The following is a 21,525-nucleotide window of genomic DNA, read 5'->3' as shown; positions in this document are numbered from 1 at the left end:
TGGTGTGTAGGTCCAGCTCCATGCAAATTTTATGAATGTCACCATTTGTCGTATTGTGGTGCTTTTAAATATGATGTTTGCATTTAGAATAACATTCTAATCTTAAAACTTTGTAGCACCTGGACAGCGATGAGGACTCTCCTCTAGTGACACTTTCCTTTGCCTTGTGTATACTGGGTCGGAGAGCTTTGGGAACTGCATCTCACAATATGGCCATCAGGTAATTTTTAGGAATCTTTTTACCTCATGTTAAAACAAGGACCTGTTTGTCTTTTTTCACATGATGTAGAATCACAAGAGAAAATCAGATCAAGGTGAAGCCTCCTTCCTCCATAAAATGGTTTGTTTTCTGTCATTCCTGGTAATCTTTTTCTTTGTGGTTGGCTAAATAAGTAATACCAGTCTTCATTTCATAGGGCAGAACAGAATTTTTCATTGAAAGAATGGGTTCCTGTGGTTATTGCTTTGTGTTCACTCATGCCTGGCTACTGGAATGTTGTCCTTTCTCCAGCATTCCAGTAGGAGGAAGAAATCTCCAGAAGAGGAAGAAACTGCTCTCATCTGACTTGTAGTTAGATAAATAATAATAGATGTATAAGGGTTGCCCTCGGTGTGCCTCAGGGTTGTATTCCTGTTCATTGTGCCACTTCATTGCAGCAACTAAGGAAGGGAGAACCTCTCATCTCCTGAGGCTGCAGCTTTGTCTGTTCTCAGTCTGCCTTGCTCATTTGTTCATTCACTCAAAACACTTCTTCCTAGGAAGTCTGGTTAATTAAAATGTGGAGATTGTTTCTGAATATGCTTTTAATCTTACATTTTCATTAAAATTCTTCCATTTTCACTAGGAGTTCTGGGTTGTTTGGGTTTTATACAGTGTGCTATAGATGAGGCATTTTATTAATGAAATAATCTTTATTTTAATGAAGTAGTTTAACTTGCCACATAATTTTAGGTTTTTGTTAGATTGATTTGAACCCTCTGTGTTCACAGGAGTTTAGTAACAATGGAGAAGTTGAATAAATGCAGTTTCTAAGTGACCTTGCTGTGTTGGCACAGAACGGTGAGCAATGCTAGCTAGACCTCTATCAACATGCTCCTTAGAGAGGATTTGTCTTACTAACAAGCAAACAAAGACAGCATGTGTGATTTTGAATGCATTTTGCTACAAGATAAAACAGTCCTTTAAAATATTCATTCTAGCTTTGTTATCTGCTGAGACATTTATAACATTTTGTTTTATGCCTTCCATGCAAAATGTTTGTGGCCCACGTGGCTTAATGGTGTGCTGCTGATTTCTACTTTCTAAATGGGCTTTTGTCATCTCTTTTCTACTAGTTAGTCCTTGCACATTCCCTTCCTGTAGTAGTTTTCTTCAGGGTTGCATTTCTTCTCCCTTCATTTCTATTCACTCAAATTAGTGTGATGTTTGGTAAATCATTGATATCTTTTAAATTGTCCTATTTTTTTGATGATCCAAATTTTAGAGTTTAGGAGCACGATGGAAAAGTTTATGTGCATTTATGATATTTGTTTGAGAAAAGATTAAAGTGATTTTTGATCTGGGCCTGCAATAGATAGGTCACAGTGATATTAGGAACGCATCTAAAAATATCACAAAAGCTTCCTAAAACTGTCATCACGTTGCATGTACTTTCCACTGGATCTTAAAATCTTCATTACAGTGCTTTGGCACGAGTACAGATACAATAACAATGTCACCTATTTGTACTGGCTTACATGGTTAGTAGCTAATGCAAAGGGATAATATTATCAGAGACTTTCCAAAGCTTAACATGGAAAATATCAATGTTGAGGGTAATTTTTTTGTGTAGTGTTCTGTAAATATTTTAGTAATAATTTCAGGAGTCAATTATACCATGTCTTTTCAAAATCTGGCAAATTACCAATGAATCAAATTATTTCCTCTCTTTTGGTAAGTGGACACTCCATATTTAAAAATACTTTTCTTGGGGAGAAAAGGTCTGCAGGAAGGCAAAAACTGGGGTAGTCATATGAAGTGCACAGCTCTGACACTTTTCCTTTGAATCTGTTCTATATAATCTTCAATTAAGTCCTGGTTTTCTTTTTATTAAGCAACTGTTCCAGGGCAGTATCAAATAATTGTATTTTTAAAATGTATTTTGTGACATAAAAGGGATTAAGTGGAAGCCTCTGTCAGTATCTTTTCCAATGCTACTTCACAAAAGGTTTCCCTAGAAAAGTTTCACTGTGGAAAAACTGTGTCACTTCCCCACCTGGTTAAATTACCTTTAATAACATTTCCACTGTCAGAAAGATTTTGAGAAATAGAAAAGGAATCTGAGTAGCACAATTGAAGTTATAAATTGCTACAGCTACAAAACATGATTTTAGCTTGGTGAAATACATTTCTTCTTATCTTTCAGAATGTATGTACCGTAACTTTCAAAACCAATTTAGTAGAAATTATTTTCTAAGGAGAAAGGTGGATATCCTACCCCCTTGACATCAAGACCATTATCAACAGAAATCCCCCAAACACCACTTGAGCACGGAGGGCAGGTGTATCCCTGCTGAAGTACTTATTGCTTCAGACAGACCTGCACAACTTGTTTAAACACAAATAAGCAGTAAGTCAGTGAGACTTCAGTAGGAATACAATTACACAGCATGCCAGGGGAAGGAAACTGTCCAGTGTGTGCAATGCTGATGAGGACAGAAGGAGATGCTTTGGAGAATGAACTTCAGGCACCTTCCCCTCTCTGTTTGGCAGAGCACAGCAGCCCTCAGCAAGGGCGATTTTGAGTACTACTGCTGGTACTTGCCCCCAGCTCTCACACTGCTGCAGGTCTGCATGCAGTCAGGTAGGGGAGAAGTGCTTAAGGTGCTCAGAAGCATGAGGATCCTTTCCTTGGGTGATGCTTCACAGTCCTTTTCTTCAGAAAGGTGCCCTGATATTTTGGGGACATTTTGGAGCCTACTGGTGCTGGAGAGGGTTTTAGTTTTCTGCAGGAATGGTCAGAATGGGCAGTCCCACAGCCAGATGTGTGCCTGAGAGGGGAATGTATCCCATGTATGAAGCTGGAACTAGATTATCTTCAAGGTCTCTTCCAATCCAGGCCATTCTGTGACTCTGGCTGTTGGGGGCTGGGTCATTTTGTCAGAGGTCAGGACTCCCAACACACGCTTTGTCTCACTTAAATTCTGGATTACAAAAACACAGATTTAGATTACTCTGGTAAGCACGCTGAGAAATTACCTTGAACATCATCTCAGGACTTTCTGTTTATTCTGGCTGTTGTGTTCTGGAGCATCTTGAGTACCACATTGCTAGAGCTTTTGTGATGAGCTTGAGATGTAAGGGCCAGGTAGGTATCATACTCTTTTCCTCACTGTATGAAGCATTTCAGATATTCAGTGGGAGCCAACCACCCAAGAATCTCTACTGTGCTCTGCAGTTCATGTTCCATTCTCAGAGGTGACTTTGCAGGTAGTAGGAAACTTTCTCTGGACTAAGTCTAGTCCTTGCTGTGTCTGGGAGGAGTGAGAGTCATCCAACTGCTGTGCAGTAGAGCAAGGGCAATGTTACTGTGGGCTGTGCACTGCAGAGTTGAGAGTCAAGTTTACATTTTGTATGCAAACTATCAATTTGCACTCATTTACACATGATTTTGTCTAATCTATTAATCAGCAAATGTCACTGTGTAAACCAAGATTTTAAATGCTCTTATATAATGTATGTAAATAATTATTCAGTGTACCTGTTCATGTAAATGTCAGTAGAAACCTACCATTAGCAGTAGATTACACAATAAATGCATTCATTAAGGAGGCAGAACATTGCAATGCAAATCACTTGTTCTTTTAAACTGTCATTAGGAGGCATCCTGCACAAAATGCAATTTCAAGAATGACATGACATTACCATTCATTTATCCAAATGTGAGTGATATGTTTAGTTGTGTATTTGTTAAAAAAAATAATTACAGAATAACTATTCAGCCACCAGAGCTACTAGTAAAGAAATGTCTAGTAAAAATTTCAAATTTGGAAAAATACAAAAATCTCTCAATAAAGTATATCTCACCAGATGCTTCCAACACTACCAAGCTTGGCTGCTCATGTTCCCCAAGCTCAGTGTGGGCAAAGGGTCATTCCAAGGAATGCCTCTGCCTGGAGGAACTGTTGCTCACTCTGAAGCCCAGGGAAGCAGCTGGGCCCACTTGTCCCTTACTTCTGGTCACACCATTGCACTGCCTGGCATCTGAGGGGTGGAGAAGAGATAGAGGGCATGGGCCATGGCACCACAGTGCTGCTGCTGGTGCTGCACTGGTGGTGGGAGTTCAAGCACACAGTGTAGCTTGATGTTTGCCAGAGCTGAGGAGGGCAGAAAAGTTTGCTCTTGCTCTTAGCTCACAACCATTATCATCTAAAATATCCAATTAGAAGGGCTACCACTGAAAATATTTCAGGTGAACTGTGACATTCAGGTCATTACTAGCTCACAGACATGCACATTCCTTTATTCCATAAATAAACCTACAGTTAACACTGGAGAAGGTCTGCAGATTGCAGGCAGAGGATGGGTTTTGGTGTGCAGAATACACACAGAGATTTTCACCAGCTCATTAGTCTGCATCTATACTGTTTTCAGGCTGGCACTAAATGCTTTTAGTTTCAGCTGTCAGAGCAGCGTAAGGAGTGCAGTAGGAGGGAGTATTTGCTTTGGCACTGTTAGCCTCCCTCTGGTGTTTGTGGCGTTACTTAATCCCCTCTTTCCTGCACATCCAAGGGGCTGACAGTTCCCACGCACCTACCAGTCTTGTTCTAAAATAGCTTGCAGTTGTGACAGCAGCTTTTCAGGTTGTTAGCTCAGAGGGTTAGAAATGTTGCCAGATATAGTAATGTCTCTTACAGATTAATGCTGTTTCTTTGACATGTAATTTTACCTTAACTAGTTTTTTAAATATTTTGAACCAGCATGTAAGTACGGCAGATTACTAATTGAGGTGTGTTAAAAGTGGGCCAAGAAAGCAGCAGCAACCTTGACTGAGACCTGAGATCAAAGTGGTTGAGAGTCAGGCCTGAGATCAAAGTGGTTGACTTTTACAGCTTCGTAATAATCTCATTAGTGTCTTCAGGAGAGAGCATAACAATGGGAAGAGTAACGAGAGCTGTATCTTATATGGATTAAGGAGGCTGCATGTAACAGAAGTAATGGCTGGAGATAGTGTCACATTATAGGCAGAATGTGCCCAAAAGCCTCATTACAACTGGCAGGAGAATAAAAGATGCCCATGGTTTTCTGAATACAGCAATCTCTTCCAGACCGCTCTGGTGGAAAATACAATACATAAAATAATTGACTCTCAGCCTCTCACAACTACTGCCACCACTGATTTGCTCCTTGTAGCAGTCATGTTGGTTCTTAAAAATCCTCTAAGTTAGAGAACTTGTTATGCAGAGGGATGACAAATGGCTGCACCTCCCCTAAGCCCAGGGAGAGCTGTACGTGCTTCCCCCACTCCCTCTGCTGATGCTCGGCTGCAGTTCGCATGGCTCTCCCCATCCCGGCCGTGCCTTCAGCACATACTGCTGTTCACAGCAGCCTGTTTAGCTGCTGCTGATGCCTGCAAGACCCTTTGATGTGAATGCAAACCCTCTGTCTGCTCTGGTGTTCAGATTTGGCACTGAGAGCCTCCCAAGATATAAAAACCAGTTCTCTCTCCTGCCTACTCCTCCCTTCACCCCAGCCAACTTTTCAGAGCAAAGACAGGGGTGTTGTGTGGGGAAAAACTGTACTATAGATCATCATTGGATGCAGAGTCCAAGGAAGCTTTTACAATTTAATCCTGGGAAGAACATTTAGGTACAGACGGCTTTTTTCCAGGCAAGAATTCAGCTGTCTATGCTGATGCCTGGTGGGTTGGCAAGTGAAAGGAGCCTTCCTGATGTGTAGCCTTTTCAAAGGGGACGATAGTCGCATATTTCACCACACTGGCTGCACTCACCATTTCCCCCCCACCCTCCCAGCTGGCTTATTCTAGGGCTTTCCTTGCTGTTAAACAGGCTTTGAGTATATTACCATTTTCTGAACTGTGGAGATGATGGATTAAAATCAGTGGGGACCAGGACCCACTCCTTGAAGACACATAATAACTCCCACTGAAATCAGTGCTTGAATGTTTTGAGGATCTGAGTGTGCCTGTCTCACATAGGCATGTTTTAATATGTAATTTAGTACTAATAAATGTAAATCCGTTAAGAATTCATAAGAGCTTCCCTGTACTCCTTATGTTCCCAGCAGCCACAGCAGCCCTGCCTTCCTGGCTAGCTTTGGTCCCTGATTAGTTGATTGGTATTACATGATGCTTTCATGGAGAAAATCAGTATCCAGCTGTTTTTCTGGTAACAACATATGTATTTCCATTTTAATTTTTAAAACATGCTACCCACCAAGAGCAAAATTAGGATGCCTTTGAGCTGAAGTTGGCTAGGCAGTCTCCCAGTCCCTCTTCTCCCTCTTTCAGAGAAGAGAAAATATTGAAAAGATTTTTTTCTTTTTCTAAAATAATTAAGAAAGCTCAATTATGTGGAAAGATTATGTGTTCTCTAGAGAATGGCTGGGCAGTAATGAAAACCACTAACATCTTAATACAGCTTCTCCTCAGAGCCTTTACAATCTGAAAGATCAACTGTTGTAAGAGTGGGTAAAATCTAGCAGGTAGATGAAACCATGTCCTTGGGCTTGCAAGAGATGCCTGTTTTTAACAGATGGATCTTTTTCCCTCTATTTTGAGATCACTTCCTCAGAGCAACATGAGGACTGCAGTCAGCTACAAGCATTAAACAAGTGACAGTGGCGTGGGAAGCTCATAATTCAGGGTGCAGATTGGAGCTGAAGGCTGGTTTTTTCCCCTTCACAAAGCCCTTGTGCAACCATCTTCTAACAACTGGTTTTGAAGCTTTTACCTTGTGCTTAAATCTCAGGTCCAGGTAAACCATCATGCACAGTCAGGCAGAACTGCTTACAGCTAGTTTCTTACATTAGGAAAAAGAAACCAGTGTGCATTTACTTTAGGGCTCATTGTTTCAATAGGAAACACTTGTTTGATTCCTGCTCTCACCCAGTTTGCTGAACGGTTCTGAAATTTAGTATTCTCAGTACATTTGTTTTTATGTTCACATTTAGGTTTGAATGTCATGACAAAGGTCTTATATTTGCCGAAAGTATTTTTTTTTAATTACTATTTTTTACTGACAAGGAGAAATGCTAACAGGACTGATCAATAAACTTTCAAATAAGGAAGCAGCCTCTGCTGCCTGCCCTGGGACTACAGCTGGCACTCTTTGACCTGGTCTCTTTGGCACAGCTGAAGAGAAGTGGCATCCTGAGGCACCCTGTGACTCTGTCACCCATCCTGAGGACATCCTGCATTCCGGGTGCAGCATTCATTTTGTGGCCAGTCATTTACAAGGCATGCAGAAGGAAAACCAGCTGCCCCAAGGAATGTTTTTTCTTTAGAAACTTGTGATGTGACCCCTGCTTTCTACCCACCGCAGGCACTCCCCCTGGGCCAGAGGGTCACCAGTCACTGCACAGGTCAGCATGAGGCTGGTGACTGACAGATCTGGCTTGGAGAAACAGGAATGGCTTCTGGGAGTGACTGGTGCCTTTCTCTTACAGCTTGGACTCTTTTCTTTATGGGCTCCATGCACTGTTTAAAGGAGACTTCCGGATAGCAGCAAAAGATGAGTGGGTCTTTGCAGACATGGATCTATTGCATAAGGTTGTTGCCCCAGCAATCCGAATGTCTCTGAAGCTACACCAGGTAGAGTAATTATTTATTTATTTTATAAATTTACTATTGTATCTGTTTTCTTAGGAAAACACAGGAAACCTTAGCATCTGTCCAAAGGAGAGGGGAAAAGAAAAAGAAAGAGGTCGATGGAGTACTTGTAGCCTTATTCTGAGAAATAGCCCACACCAAGGTGGCAAAGTTTGGCATTTACTTACTTGGCATTCACTTGATTTTCTTTTCTGTACCCCCTAGCTGCCTGTTTGAAACCATTTTGCAGTGCTTGACCCTGCATTTTTTTATCAAAAGAAAACAATCTTGTCATATTTTACTTGTGTAAATACTGTAAAAGGTGGTTTCTAGATTGAAAGGAAGTACCTTGATTATGCTGATTTCATTGCTAATTTCAGGTCAGACCTTGTATAGCTTGGAGTTGATTTTGCTCTTGTTCTGGCATGTTATGATTTATTATCATATGCTTTAATCATGAATTATATTTATAATTGTTCGGGATTTTACTGAACTGCTGTGAATTCATATCTGATTCTTTGACACAATAATTTTATGATGTTATCGCTGGCCATGGTGCTGCAGAACAGCTGAATTCACAGTATTGTGATATCTGCTGATGGATTCCCAGTCTGTGCTATTGTTGGTGAGGTTTTGTGAATAAAAATAAGGATTTACACAAGAACTATGGAATGCCCTAGGTGATTTCCAATCTCTTTCCAATTTACCCAAAAATTCTGCCTCCCACAGTTTCACACTTCATTAAAAAAAGTAGATAAGCTGGTATTCTTTAGGTGTCTTTGTCCAGTGGAGCCATGAGATCAGACAAGGTTACAATAAAACCAAATTGTACCTTTCTATATTACTGTTAAATGAATTGTTCTACCTCCCAAAAGACACTCTTTATCAAATGGCAAGTCACTTGGAGGGGGGGGTCAGCTGGCAACTGCTGGAAAAGCAGTATTTTGTTTAGTGTCAATAATTTTTGTATTTTCGCAAATATACCTGGGCTCTTCAATACTTTCCCCTGAACAACCAGGACCAGTTCACCTGCCCGGATGAGTATGAGGACCCAGCAGTTTTGTATGAAGCCATCCAATCCTTTGAAGAAAAGGTTGTGATTTGTCACGAAGGAGACCCAGCCTGGCGCAGCGCTGTGCTCTCCAACCGGGAGGAGCTGCTCACTCTGAGACACGTGGTAGATGAAGGAGCAGATGAATATAAAGTTATCATGCTGCACAAAAGCTACCTGAGCTTCAAGGTGATCAAGGTACATATACCATCTTTCGAATATGGCAGTAATTCAGGGCTGTGGTAACTAATACTTTTTCTGAGTAATGTGGTTGAATAGGGAGGTTGATTGTAGTTATTAAAGTAGGGACTGGAGGCAAAAAGAGCTCTCTTCAGTTGAATTCCACTTTGCCACCCACATTTTTGTGTATCTGAAATAACATTCCAGGCTTTACCAGGGAGTAGCTGCAAAAGTTCATAAAAAACTGCTGGCATGAAGACACGAGGTGCTGGTACATGCAGCCACTGCTGTTCTACTTAGATCCTGTAGTTCTGCTTCTTGAGTAGCAAACGTTTTTGCATGACTGCATGTTTTTAACCCACCTGTAGGTCAACAAGGAATGTGTCAGAGGGCTTTGGGCTGGGCAGCAGCAGGAGCTGATTTTCTTACGCAATCGCAACCCGGAGAGAGGAAGCATCCAGAACAATAAACAAGTCTTGCGGAACTTAATTAATTCTTCATGTGATCAGCCACTGGGATATCCAATGTATGTTTCCCCTTTAACCACCTCGTACCTTGGGACACACAGCCAACTGAGGAACATTTGGGGGGGACCTGTCAGTTTGGACAACATTAAAAAGTGGTTCAAATCCAAGTGGTTAAGGTAGGTGTTAAGTTTTGGCTATGATGACAAGAGACCCTACAGTTTTAGTTTCACTGTATTTTCTGTTAAAAGAGAGTAATTCTGTACTGTTATCTATGAGTAAAAAGATTAATTGCAAATAACTCAGAATATAACAAAATAGCCCTGCAGATAGAGCAGAAAGCAAATTTATTAACTCATATATGACAAAGCTTTCTACATGCTCAAGAAGATTCATTCAAATCACACAGCACTACAGACACTTGCCTTATTTAATGGAATTTTATTGTTTAAGCCATCTAAGTAAGGGTATCTTTTCTGTAACTCTGACATGTCAGAACATGAGCAAATGTGCTGGTAGGTTACGGTGAGTTATGCTCCAAAGCTTCGGCAGTTGTATATTCATCCCCAGGTTACTGTTCTTTACCAAAACACATCTAAAAATATACTTGCTCTTCACCAAAACTGCCTGACATCCCCTGGGGGTATGCAGGATCAGTACCTGACATTGCATCTCTCATTCCTGCATGCACCTTTCATACAGCAATAACTCCCTTGTCTCATCCCCCACCCCTGCCCTATTGCCCCTGTAGCTGAGGAGAGGCAAGGCACATGGAGACACTGTGGGAGCCAACTCGCAGGCCAAGACCTATGGTAAAATGTCAAGATTGTATCTCGTGGCTTAACATGCTAGTTTCCCACCATGTAGCTCATCCCTCCAAGCTCCCTCCAGCCCATTCCTCTTTGCTACTTGGTTACCTCATGTGGAACTTAATCTTGAGAGACCACTGTAACATTAGATGGAGTCCTAAGGTATTGCAGGGTGCCAAAGCCACTAAACACAGACAAGGAAAGATTTGGTTCGTGTCGTATACAATTTTGTTCCAAGTAAACTTACAACACCATCATCTTTGCCATCTGATAAAATGTCAGAAGACCTGCAGTGGTGTGAGAGAACACTGTTTGAGGGCACCTAACACTGGTGACACAAACTTTGATTTGCAAGAAGTGGCTGACACTGTGTGTGTTCTGCAAACAGAATGCGGAAGGACTGCCACGCTGCAGCTCACCACGAGAGGGGCAATGGTGAAGAGGTGGATAGTGGAGGGGGATCTTCATCTAGCAACAACTCCACAGGGAATTCAAGCCAGAGCAGCAGCTCACAGCCCACCAGGGATGGAACCCCTCAGCTGCAGGCTTCATCTCAAGAGGTCCACCAGCGGGCAGGTATGTGCACAATTTCCTTGGCTTTCTCTGGAGTCTTCTCCTGAGGGGTCACATAGGCAAATGCTTTTGGGGAGCCCTCAAATCCAGTGGAAAACTAATTTTAGAAAGAGAGTGCACTTTGTCTCTTGTAATGACCAAGAACCTGTGGAATGGCTTCCTGATGTTGTTCCAAGTATTTACTGGGAGGGTATAAGACAAAAGTCATTCCCCAAAGGTTCCACTGTCAAAGTCCATTATGGAAAATTTTTGGCCTAGGAGATGCCACTAAGAATTCCAGAATGAGAAATGCAGATGGGAGGAAGTGTACATGTGCAATGCAGGGAGCCTGCACCACAGTGAACCTCTGCTTATTGTTGGCAGGGAACAGCAGAATGAAAGTATGCAAAAATCTTAATTATCTTGGAAGGACCATGACAATTTATTTGAGGATTTGGTTTGGCTGCTCATCAGCGCATGTGGAGAGCAAACAAATGGAAAATAACTTATGTCTATATAGCAGTTACCAAGAGAAAATTAAAACTTGCCAGTCATTCTGTCAACTAACAGCTGAGCCCTTCTCAAATTATTGATTCAAAAGTGCTTCAGACATATTCACAGGGTAGAACTAGTGGCCTTTACATTGGAAATGTATGTTAAGTAATAAGGATAAGGAATTGGTTGGGCAAGTCACATCCAGAGGGTAGTGGTCAATGGCTCAGAATCCCGATGGACATCAGGGCCAAGTGGTGTCCCTCAGGGGTCCATACTGGGATTAGTGTTACTTAACATCTTCATTATTAACATAGACAAAGGGATTAAGTGCACCCTCAGCGAATTTGCAGATGCCACCAAGCTGAGTGGTGCAGTTGACACACCTGAAGGATGGGATGCCATCCAGAGGCACCTAGACAAGCTCAGTAAGTGGGCCCATGGGAATCTCATGCCATTTAACAAGACCAAGTGCAAAGTGCTGCACTTGGATCAGGGGAATCCCTGGTATCAACACAGGCTGGGGGATGAACATATGCAGAACAGCCCTGCCAAGAAGGGCTTGGGGTGCTGGTAGATGAGAGGCTGAACATGACCCAGGAATGTGCATCTGCAGCCTGGAAAGCTCAACTTTCCTGGGCTGCATTAAAAGCAGTGTGGGCAGCAGGGCGAGGGAGGTGATCCTGCCGCTCTGCTCTGCTCTGGTGAGACCCCACCTGCAGTGCTGCATCCCCTGCTGGGGTCCCCAGCACAGGAAGGACATTCACTCGTTGCAGTGAGTCCAGAGGAGGGACACCAAGAGGATTACATGCAAGGAAAGGCAAAGAGAATTGGATTTGTTCAACCTGGAGAAGAGGAGGCTTTGGGATGACCTAATTGCGACTTTCTAGTACCTGAAGGGAACTCACAAGATGGACAGGAATTTTTTTACAGGAGCGTGGAGTGATAAGACAAGGGAGATTGGCTTCAAACAGAAAGAGAGTAGGTTTAAATTGGGTATTAGGAAAAAATCTGTACTGTGAGGGTGGTGAGGCACTGGGACATGTTGCCCAGAAAAGCTGTGGATGCCCCATTCCTGCAAGTATTCAAGGCCAGGCTGCATGGGGCTTTGAGAAACCTAATTTAGTGATAGGTGTCCTTGTCCATAGCAGACAAGCTCTAAGGTCTCTTCCCACCCAAATCATTCAATGATTCTAAGTTCATCAGTGGGTCACTGTGAGGTATATCACTGTGGGATCAGGACTTGTAATGTATAGCAAATTAACTCCACATTTTAACAAGTTTGTGGTATTACTAAAATATTACTAAATGTGGTATAAATTAAAGCAGAGAACTTGAGGGGTGTGACACTTGTTTGTTTCCTGTTAGATCATTTTGACCTATCATTAAAGATAATGGGCAGGACTGGAAGAAACCTCGCCCCGCATATAAATCACATTGCAAGAATAAAATAACTGCTGCTTTTAATTGAGTCTAGTGTTAGAGGAATCCCCATGTGCATACTCATAACTTGACACAATGGTAATCAGAGTAGCGAACTTAATTGTGAAATAATGATCCTGAGCATACCATGCAATAAAGTAAGTTAATTGTGAGTTGTTTAAAATAACATACTGAGTGGGTGCCCAGAAAACCATAATCAAGAGAGAAAGTCACACTTAAGATACGAAAAGCAACCTAGCTTGTGGCAAAATTAAGACACGCACAACAAATGCAAGGAAATGGAAAATAGCAAATGGAAATCCATATTCACTCCTGAGATACTGCTGGTAGAGAATGAAACAAGAAGTTTTTGGCTAGGGCCATTAGGGACAACAAGATGAAAGTGGGCTTGTGGCTGTTTATTTTTAAAGAATATTAAGAAGCAAAAGAAATCCTAGCAGTGGTCTTGATGTGTTACTGTACAGAAAGGCAGAGTTGCCAATATGCAATATGTAGAAATGAGAAAAGGTTTATATTGGGAAAAACTGGTTTATATTGGGAAAAAATGCAGATAATCTATTTCTGTGATCTGATCATGAAACAGTTCCTTCCGTCCTAACAGCTACAAAGAACATGAAAGACTGGCCATCAAAGCTATATGCTTAATTGAGCAAAGCCAAGTGACTCATTCAAGAAGGTTTTTAAGAGAGTTGGTTAGAAAGCAAGCTGTGTTCGATCTTCAATAAGCATCAGGATGCTAAGGCAATACCAGACCACTGGAAAAGAACTTACGCTATGCCTGTCGTTAAAAATCAGAATATTGCTGCCCTGCACAGTCCTAGTGCCCTAATTTAAGAAGGACATTTTTAGTTTGGAAGCACTTCAAAGAAGAGCCAAAAAATGATCAAAGTTCTAGGAAATATGTCCTATAATGAAAGAAAAAGTGCTTTCAAACAATTGGTATTGTACAAGATGCCTTGATGGTAGTCTGTAAGTATTTACCTGGGCAACGAAAGGTGACCAAAGACCATTGGTTTGAGCAGACTTGGATGTAACAAAGCTAAATAAGTTCAGATTTGAAATCAAGAGTACATTTTTAATATTGAGAGAGTAAATAAATAGTGAAACAAGAGACTAAGGGTTAAGGTGGATTCTCCATGACTGGAGATGCTGGATACATTTTTAAACATCACAGTAGCAATTAATAAAACCACATAGGAATTAATTCTGGGAAGTTCTATGGCCCATGCTATATAGGACAGCAGACTGGAGAATCATAGCAATGCCTTCTATACTCAATCTGTGCATCAGGTGCATTTATTTTTTTCGTATTTCATATTTTATTTTGCAGCCTGGTACCACTGAGTCTGCAAAAATGCAATGAAAGCTCTCCATAAAAGTGCGACCAAAATCAGAAGCACTGGAAATGTGTGGGGCTCTCCCCCAAAGTGTCCTTATTTCATGATGCAGTTTATAGAACAGGCTTTGTTTTTCTAAGTGTTTTCAGGAACAGAGTTATTTATGTGTAGATATGGGTGGTCTCCTGCCCAGTGCTCTAAGCACTGCATTTGGGACGAATATAGAATACTTCTGGACAGGGGTCAGCTTCGCAATTTAAATCACAAGCAGATGTTTGGCCACGTTAGCCCCTGCACAAACTAACACACCACAGCCCTTCTGTTCTTAATTCCAGTCCTTTTTATTTAAAAAGGTAACATATTGAAATAACCATCAGATGTAGAAACCGAAGCACTTAAGCAGAACGCCAGGGTTTGAAGAACCTGAATCCCTGCAGACGCCAGGCATGTGTGCAACCATGGCCACTGCAGCCAGGCCTGGCCCTCGTCACAGCACGTGCTCTCCTTACTGATCACCACTGAGGGACAGAGGACACAGGGGCCATGGAATCATGGAATATCCTGAGCTGGAGGGGACCTGCAAGGACCATCAAAGTCCAGCTCCTGGCTCTGCAATGGACCACCCCAAGAATCACATACTGTGCCTGAGAGCATTGTCCAGGCATTTCCAAGAGCCATGTGTGTCTGTCCCATCATTTGCAAGCAGAGATCTTGGGGCTCTTATTACTTAGGAAAATTATTTTTTTATTGTTTGGAGTATAAAAGTTGAGCTAAAGATACATTGTAAATGAGGTGTGAAATTGTCCAATACTTGCCAAACCAAGTAGGTTTTAGTGAGCTCCAGTTAGGTTACAGCCCAGCTCTGCTCATCTGACTCTGCCAAGTTACCTAAATTCTCTTTCCTTCAGCATTTGAAAAATGGGGATAATGATACCAGCCTCTGAAAAGCAGGTCTGTGGATGTAAAACAGCATGTTTCAGCTATGTAATGAAAATAGCTTGGATATGAAATTCTGCATTGCTGGAACCTGCGTGATATCAGCAGTCATGTTTTCAGAAGATAGAGTGAGATTTATGTTCCTTTTTGCCAGCAAAATTTCAGTATTTGGAGGAGTTCGGGTAGTGGGGAAAACCAAAGCAAAAAAAAAAAGATTACCAACAGCCTGGAAATGCCTGCCAGGAAAACTTGTTTCTGTGTTGATGGCTCTCAACAGATTTTCTGGCATCAACTCCCCACCCCACAGCTATAGCTAGGAAACCAAAATGCCAGCTTGTGTTAATGTTTGGAGTTTCCTGGAGAGCAAAAAAAGCCAGGCAGGCACTCTCGTGACTGGGTATTGCCATGTAAGCCTGGGTTAGAGATTGTCTACAGAAACAGTAAACGGGGCGTGTGGCACACTCCAGCCCATGGCAGGCTACTTGCAGAAAGCCTGGGTACAAGCAGGTCTCTGGTGGGTTCACTGGGTAGTATTTTATGATTTATTTTTCATTCCATGGCTATTTAAATATACAAGCACAAGAAATACAGAAATTGTTTGCTTGAATGACAGAAGTGTTGATATAAATGTTACATATGGGGATGTATATGTACATGAAGAATTTGTCTAGGCATGGCAGAATAGCTTATCTACTCTACTCTCTGTATCCAGTGGTGGCTGCATTGAGATGCTTCAGGGAATGGGACAAGATCCTTATGTAGGTCTCATTCAGACCTTCAACAGTGCACCCTACCTAAAAGCATTCACATCTTTTCAAGTCTGAGATGTACTGCAAATATCTCTCTTGGAACTCAGAGTTTACTGTTAGTCTTTGTGGCTTGAATGCTGTATTCTTCCACTTGGTTGAATTTTCAAATTCTCTCTCCGCATATGCAAGAATAATTCTTTTAAATGTGCCATTGTTTTAACCTAGAGGTTTTTGGTTTCATTGTTGCATTTAATTACACCAAGCCATTTAAGGTGGATATTCAACATTCCATTAGTGTGGTTGTCAAAGGGGAGCAGAGTTACAGCAACACTGCTCAATCATTCACTGGGCTGGCTAAACTGTACATAGCAGAACAGCTGTGAGCCTGTGATTAGAGTGCTTTGCTTGGGGTCTCTTCTCCTTTCCCTGTCTTTTGACTCAGTGCACGACCTCTAGAGCTAGTCTGACCAAAACTCAGAACACCTGTAGTGGAAAACATAGAAAGATTCATACGTTTAGGAGTTAGTTACTTTTGCTGTTCTTGGAATTCTTATGCTAGTAAAACCAGTGGTAATATGCCAACAGTAATATGTACACTTGGGACACTGTCAATAGCATGGAGTTCATCAAAATGCCACTTACTTAAATATATTTATCTTTCTTTTGAAGGCAGGAGAAAACCCAGGAGTCAGTCTGTCCAGGCACACACTGCTTTAAACCAAAGGCCCCCTGCTTCAAGTCACTCTGGACCAATAGTAGAAAGCCGCCAGCCTTTCATCCAAACATCTACATCTGCCCACGAAATTGCCCAAAGGCTTTCTAGTAGTCAGCTGTCATTCCACAACTCGGCAACGTCTGTGTTTTCCCAGTCCCCTGCTGTTCCTGTTGCTGGCCAGCTGACTGTGCAGGACCGAGCTGCAGCAATGCTCAGGTCCAGCCTGGCCTCCTCCACCAGCTCAACTCTCAGCCTGCTGTTCGGCAAGAGAAGTTTCTCAAGTGCTTTGGTGATTTCTGGGCTCTCGGCTGCAGACGGAGGTAACACCAGTGACACGCAGTCATCCAGCAGTATGAACATTGCCATGGGGCCATCGGCCAGAGCAGCAACTCAGGCAGCTCGGGTAAGGCTGAAACTGGAACAGCAGCACTGAGTGTGAGCTCCTGCTTCTTACCTCTTCTCACCAGTACTGGGTTTCTTCCTACTCAGTGGTCAGAAAACAGTTTTTTCCAACACAATGTCGGGATTTTGGTGTTTGCTTTGGATTTTGCTACAACACAGTGAGACTGTTTGATATTAGTGTCTGTGAGAGTGTTTGTAAGTAACTGATGGGAACTGTTACACACACACACATGAAATACACACCTGCAAACTGGGGCAAAGTCACTCTTTCAACACAAACCAGAGACTTATGTCTCCATTTTCTGCAGCCCAGGTTATGACTACCATTATAAGCAGACTAAATAGCTCCTCCCTTGCCTGCTTATGTAGGATTTAAAATTATTTTATTTGTAGGAAGAGGAATGGTTTGCCCTGAATAGTGCACTTATTCTGTCCCTCTCTCTGACCAGAAATTCAATCCAGGACCTAAAACCTTGTTGCTGAAAGTTAGTCAAAGGAATCCTGTACGAAATATTTACCAAAGGAAACTAGCATGCCCTGTGACTGAGCATTTTCTAACAGCAGAACAGTACACACAAAGAACTTCCAGCCTTCTTCCCAACAGACTCAGTTTTATTCCTATCTTCCCTGAAAAATTCAATTCACATTGTAGAGTTACTGTTTTACTATTTACTTAAGTGTATTTATTTAACTTTGGTTGCCATCCATTGCTGTCCTGAACTTTGAAAATTGACCTCAGCACCAGAAAGTAGAAACATGAGAAGATAGACTAGAGATGAAGGGTGACTGCAATTAGAAAACATAATGAGACAGAATTTTGCATTTGCCCTATCAAAATGGAAACCAAACTGGTGACAGGGGAAGACTGCAAATACGGGAAAAAAACTTTTTCCCAAGCACGTTGCTGTTACTATCTTTCTGAACTGCATATAACTTCCCTAATTTCCAAAGAATTCTCAAAAACTCAAGTGAGAAAAACTCCTTAGCCTATGTGTATTTTGCTCTTAACCCAAAAATACCATGTGTGGTACAGTTCCCTAGAGTTTTGTCATGAACTTCAGCAGGAGTCAATTGAATGTTATTCATCTGGGTCCAATCCTGCTTTGTTACTGTAACAAGTATTAATATTTCTACACATATATAGCTGACTATATCCAATGACAAGGCACAATTCCAACTCTTAGGAGTTTATGGCCTAATTTGCAAGAATTCAGCCAGTCTGCAATACTGAGGACTAATGGTATGATTCACCTTGTCTAAATTTAAGCCATGTAAACTTTGGGCATGATGTCTCATTAAGTTCTTGGTGAGGCTTCTGTATTCAGTGGAGAGGCCAATCCACTTCATCCTTGGAGCTATTAGGAGGAAATTTTTCCCTGGGAGATTTGTATCTCTCTGCCATGCATTGGTAGCCTAAATGACACAGCAAGACCACATGGTTAAATTTAGATGAGGTGAATCCTGGCCAATGTGACTGCTCACAGTCCAGGTGCCTGTTTGATTGAAAGCGGTAAAGAGGATGTGCTTCATATCAATGTTCATAGAGCACTGTTCTGGAATGCTTTTATCCAAAAAGACTCCTTACGGTGGGGTGGCACTGTGCTTAACGTTTTCAGACTGGTAATTGCATCCCAGTTTTGATGAAAAGGTTTCTTTGTAAGTTGGATTTAAAATTTGGTATATAAAGCAAGCTCCTGAGCAACCCAATTTAACAACTGAGAAGTCAGCCCTGCTTGAAGCAGCAGTTTGGACTGGATGACCTCCAGAAGTCCTTTTCAGTCCAAATTCTTTTACAGCTCTCTATACATGTACATCTGTGGTACTAAACCTCCAGCTCCTGGTCTGCTTTTCCTTCCAAATTTATGCGTTACACAAAGTGTGACAAGTACCTCTTCAGAACTCCCTTGTGAATAATGCATGTTAAGAATCCCATGGAGTTTCACAGAATGACATCCCTACGTCAATTTTTTAACTTTTTTCACCTGTCACTTCAAAAAATAGCTGAAGTGTTACTTAGAAGTTTCCTAAACTAGTTGACTTTTTCTTCCTTACTTTTCAGCAGCGGGCTGAGACCTGCGAAGCACCGGATGCTACGGAAGCGAGAGCGCAGCGGGAGGCAGGTCCAGCCCATGCCATGTTCATGAGCCAGAACCTGGAGTGCAGGCGGGCCAGCCAGGAAGATATGGCCCTGGAAGACACAGCTTCTCAGCAGAGCCTGTCCGAGGAGCAGTAAGGAGCATTCCTAGCACAAGGGCCACGCGCTTCTTAGCATTCAATACAGGCAGTTAGGACAGGAAGCTGCACATGGGTTTAGGTTCTTTCAAATGTTAAGAAGCAACCTCCAAATGTTTATTTTTCTAACTTCTACACAAGAATAGTACAGGGCAGGTGTTCTTCAGCTGATGGCCTTGGCATGGGTAAGGTTGGAAGATATCCTAAAAAACACACAGTGCCACTTCATCTCAGGTTCTTGTAAATCCTAGAACAATGAATACAACCCGTTTAATGTTCCTTCCCCTGGAATGGTTAGAATCACAAACCAACACAGTAGGAAATATTAATACAACTCAGTGAAAAGCACACAAGACATCTCTTTCCTGCCATAACTAAACAGCTGATTGCATGCAAACTAATTGAAATTTGGTATATAACATATGGCAAAAGGCAACTAAGAACAGAAGCAATGAATACATAAAAGGACAGTACAATGTACTGTAACATTAGAGCTAAATCTGATTTCTTTTTCCAACAGCAAATCTCTTATTTTTCTTTGACATGTTATGTAGGTGCTAATGATGAATAGCAACGTAGCATCTCAGACTGATATACTGCATGCAGCCATACTGAAATACTGTGTGAACCAGCCACGCTACACCGATTAACAAAAGTCAAGTGTAAGAAAAGAAAGTATCCAGTGCATGGAAAGTCTTCAAAGCATACAGTGCACCTTATTTGCAAAGCAGCTTTGCATAAATTAGGTATTATATCGTGCTCCTGTTTGGTTTACAGCAGTGTTTCTCAAATTCTAAGCAACAGTACCCTTAGGAGTTGCAAAAGGGCCAAGGGGAATACTCCTCAAGGACAGAAAAGTGCAAAGCAGGCTGTAATTATTGCCTGGAAGTATTTGTGTTAGGAAGGGAACAGCTAAATACCTTTAATTGCTGGACATAGTTCACTGTCCATGAACATTTGTAGCCAGTAATTACAAAGCCTTATGATTTCCCTCCCCTGGAGAAACTGCTGCTGCCAATAAATATAGATGATACAAAAAGGGAGGCCATGCCTTCACAAGGTTTGACAAACACTGATTTACAGGAATGCATGACTACTTTGAAACCCAAAAGGCTACAAATCCTTCCTCTACTATAGAGTCTAAACAAACACATGCGTGTTCTCTTTTTCAATTTAAAAAATTGCGGCTATTGGTGTCTTGCTGTTCCTCTTTACTGTAACAACCATAGATTGTTCCTAAATCTCAACACAATGATGTGCAGCCAGGCTGTCTTGTCCCAATTAACAGGATTTAACAAGAGATGCTGTAGCTAAGTCTCATTACTGTTAGGCAATACTCAGTTGCATTCTGAGCTTCCTACTGTGCCACACTTCAGATCTGAGTAGTAGAACTAAGTAAGACTGAGTGAAAATAAAATGATCCAAGTATGTTTTGTGTGGCAGCAGTTTCTGGGTCTTCTTTTCTATTTGCAATTGTTTTCACTTGCTTTCTGCCTTACAAAATTAAGAAATCTTTTCTTTTCTAGTTCACTTCAGATCTTGATGAGTTGATTATTAATAAAGCTTGGCACAGCCTTGGAAAAATTCTGCTCGTGTTCACAAAGACAAAAGCAGAGTACTCATGTACAGCCCTCTAGATACATGGTCATCAGTTCAGGCCCTACTTATGTCTCCTCCAGCATCCAGGTGAGATGTGGAAGAGGAAACTGAATTTAGCTGCTCCCATCTGACCAGTTCTGGCAGATGATGACTCTTGTTCCACCATGCTGTTCATGAAGTGCTTCATTACAAATGAAGGATGGAGGTTATACAGGTAGATGGAGGGCTCTTACTGACAGCCACCTGCCCCATTTCTGCCTTGGGGGCTTTTGCATGGCAGTCCACATGATAAACAATCAATGCTCTGTCGTCCTGCATGAAGGCAGGGCAAACATGTGGCTTTTATTCTGCCTTAAAGTTGTTAATGTAGCATAGTGGGTTTAAAAACCCAAGAGTGACCACTAACAAGTGTAACATGGACAGAAAAAAAAATGAGAACAAACTCTCCCATGTTACATTTCTCCCTATTTTTGGGGATTGCCTGCTGTTACATTAGTAAGTTTACTGCTATATGCAGTGGTTTTAAATATGAACCAATCCTACAGAATAATCTGACAGAATGGTTAGAAATGAAACCTCCAACTAGGTATGACGTTTTATCTATTAAACACATCTTAGACTTCCCCCACTTCTGCTTGAGGTAGATACCAGTTAACTCTGCTTGTGTGAAAAGATGTATTTGAGGCTCTGATGCATATCAAGCTAATAAATAGGAACCTAACCTTTATACAAGGTCTAATTTCAACAGTTAGCTGC

At 41.7% G+C, this 21,525-nt stretch overlaps 1 protein-coding gene across 1 annotated transcript in view; it reads left to right on the top strand.

The window, feature by feature from the left end:
* PCNX2 (pecanex 2) overlaps window positions 1–21,186 on the top strand; it is a 151,868-nt gene extending 130,682 nt beyond the window's left edge. The window contains exons 28-34 of the mRNA XM_085055491.1: window positions 117–220; window positions 7,667–7,811; window positions 8,827–9,057; window positions 9,408–9,682; window positions 10,701–10,888; window positions 16,491–16,939; window positions 18,998–21,186. Of these exons, the coding sequence (XP_084911617.1) occupies window positions 117–220; window positions 7,667–7,811; window positions 8,827–9,057; window positions 9,408–9,682; window positions 10,701–10,888; window positions 16,491–16,939; window positions 18,998–19,171 (1,566 nt within the window). The 3' untranslated portion in view covers window positions 19,172–21,186. The remainder of the gene's footprint in view (window positions 1–116; window positions 221–7,666; window positions 7,812–8,826; window positions 9,058–9,407; window positions 9,683–10,700; window positions 10,889–16,490; window positions 16,940–18,997) is intronic.
* Window positions 21,187–21,525: the final 339 nt, after the last annotated feature.

This window comes from Lichenostomus cassidix, chromosome 3 (assembly GCF_008360975.1).
Source record: "Lichenostomus cassidix isolate B80296 chromosome 3, HeHo_3.0, whole genome shotgun sequence".
In the NCBI taxonomy this organism is placed as follows: domain Eukaryota; kingdom Metazoa; phylum Chordata; class Aves; order Passeriformes; family Meliphagidae; genus Lichenostomus; species Lichenostomus cassidix.
This window is presented reverse-complemented; position numbering and strand designations above follow the sequence as displayed.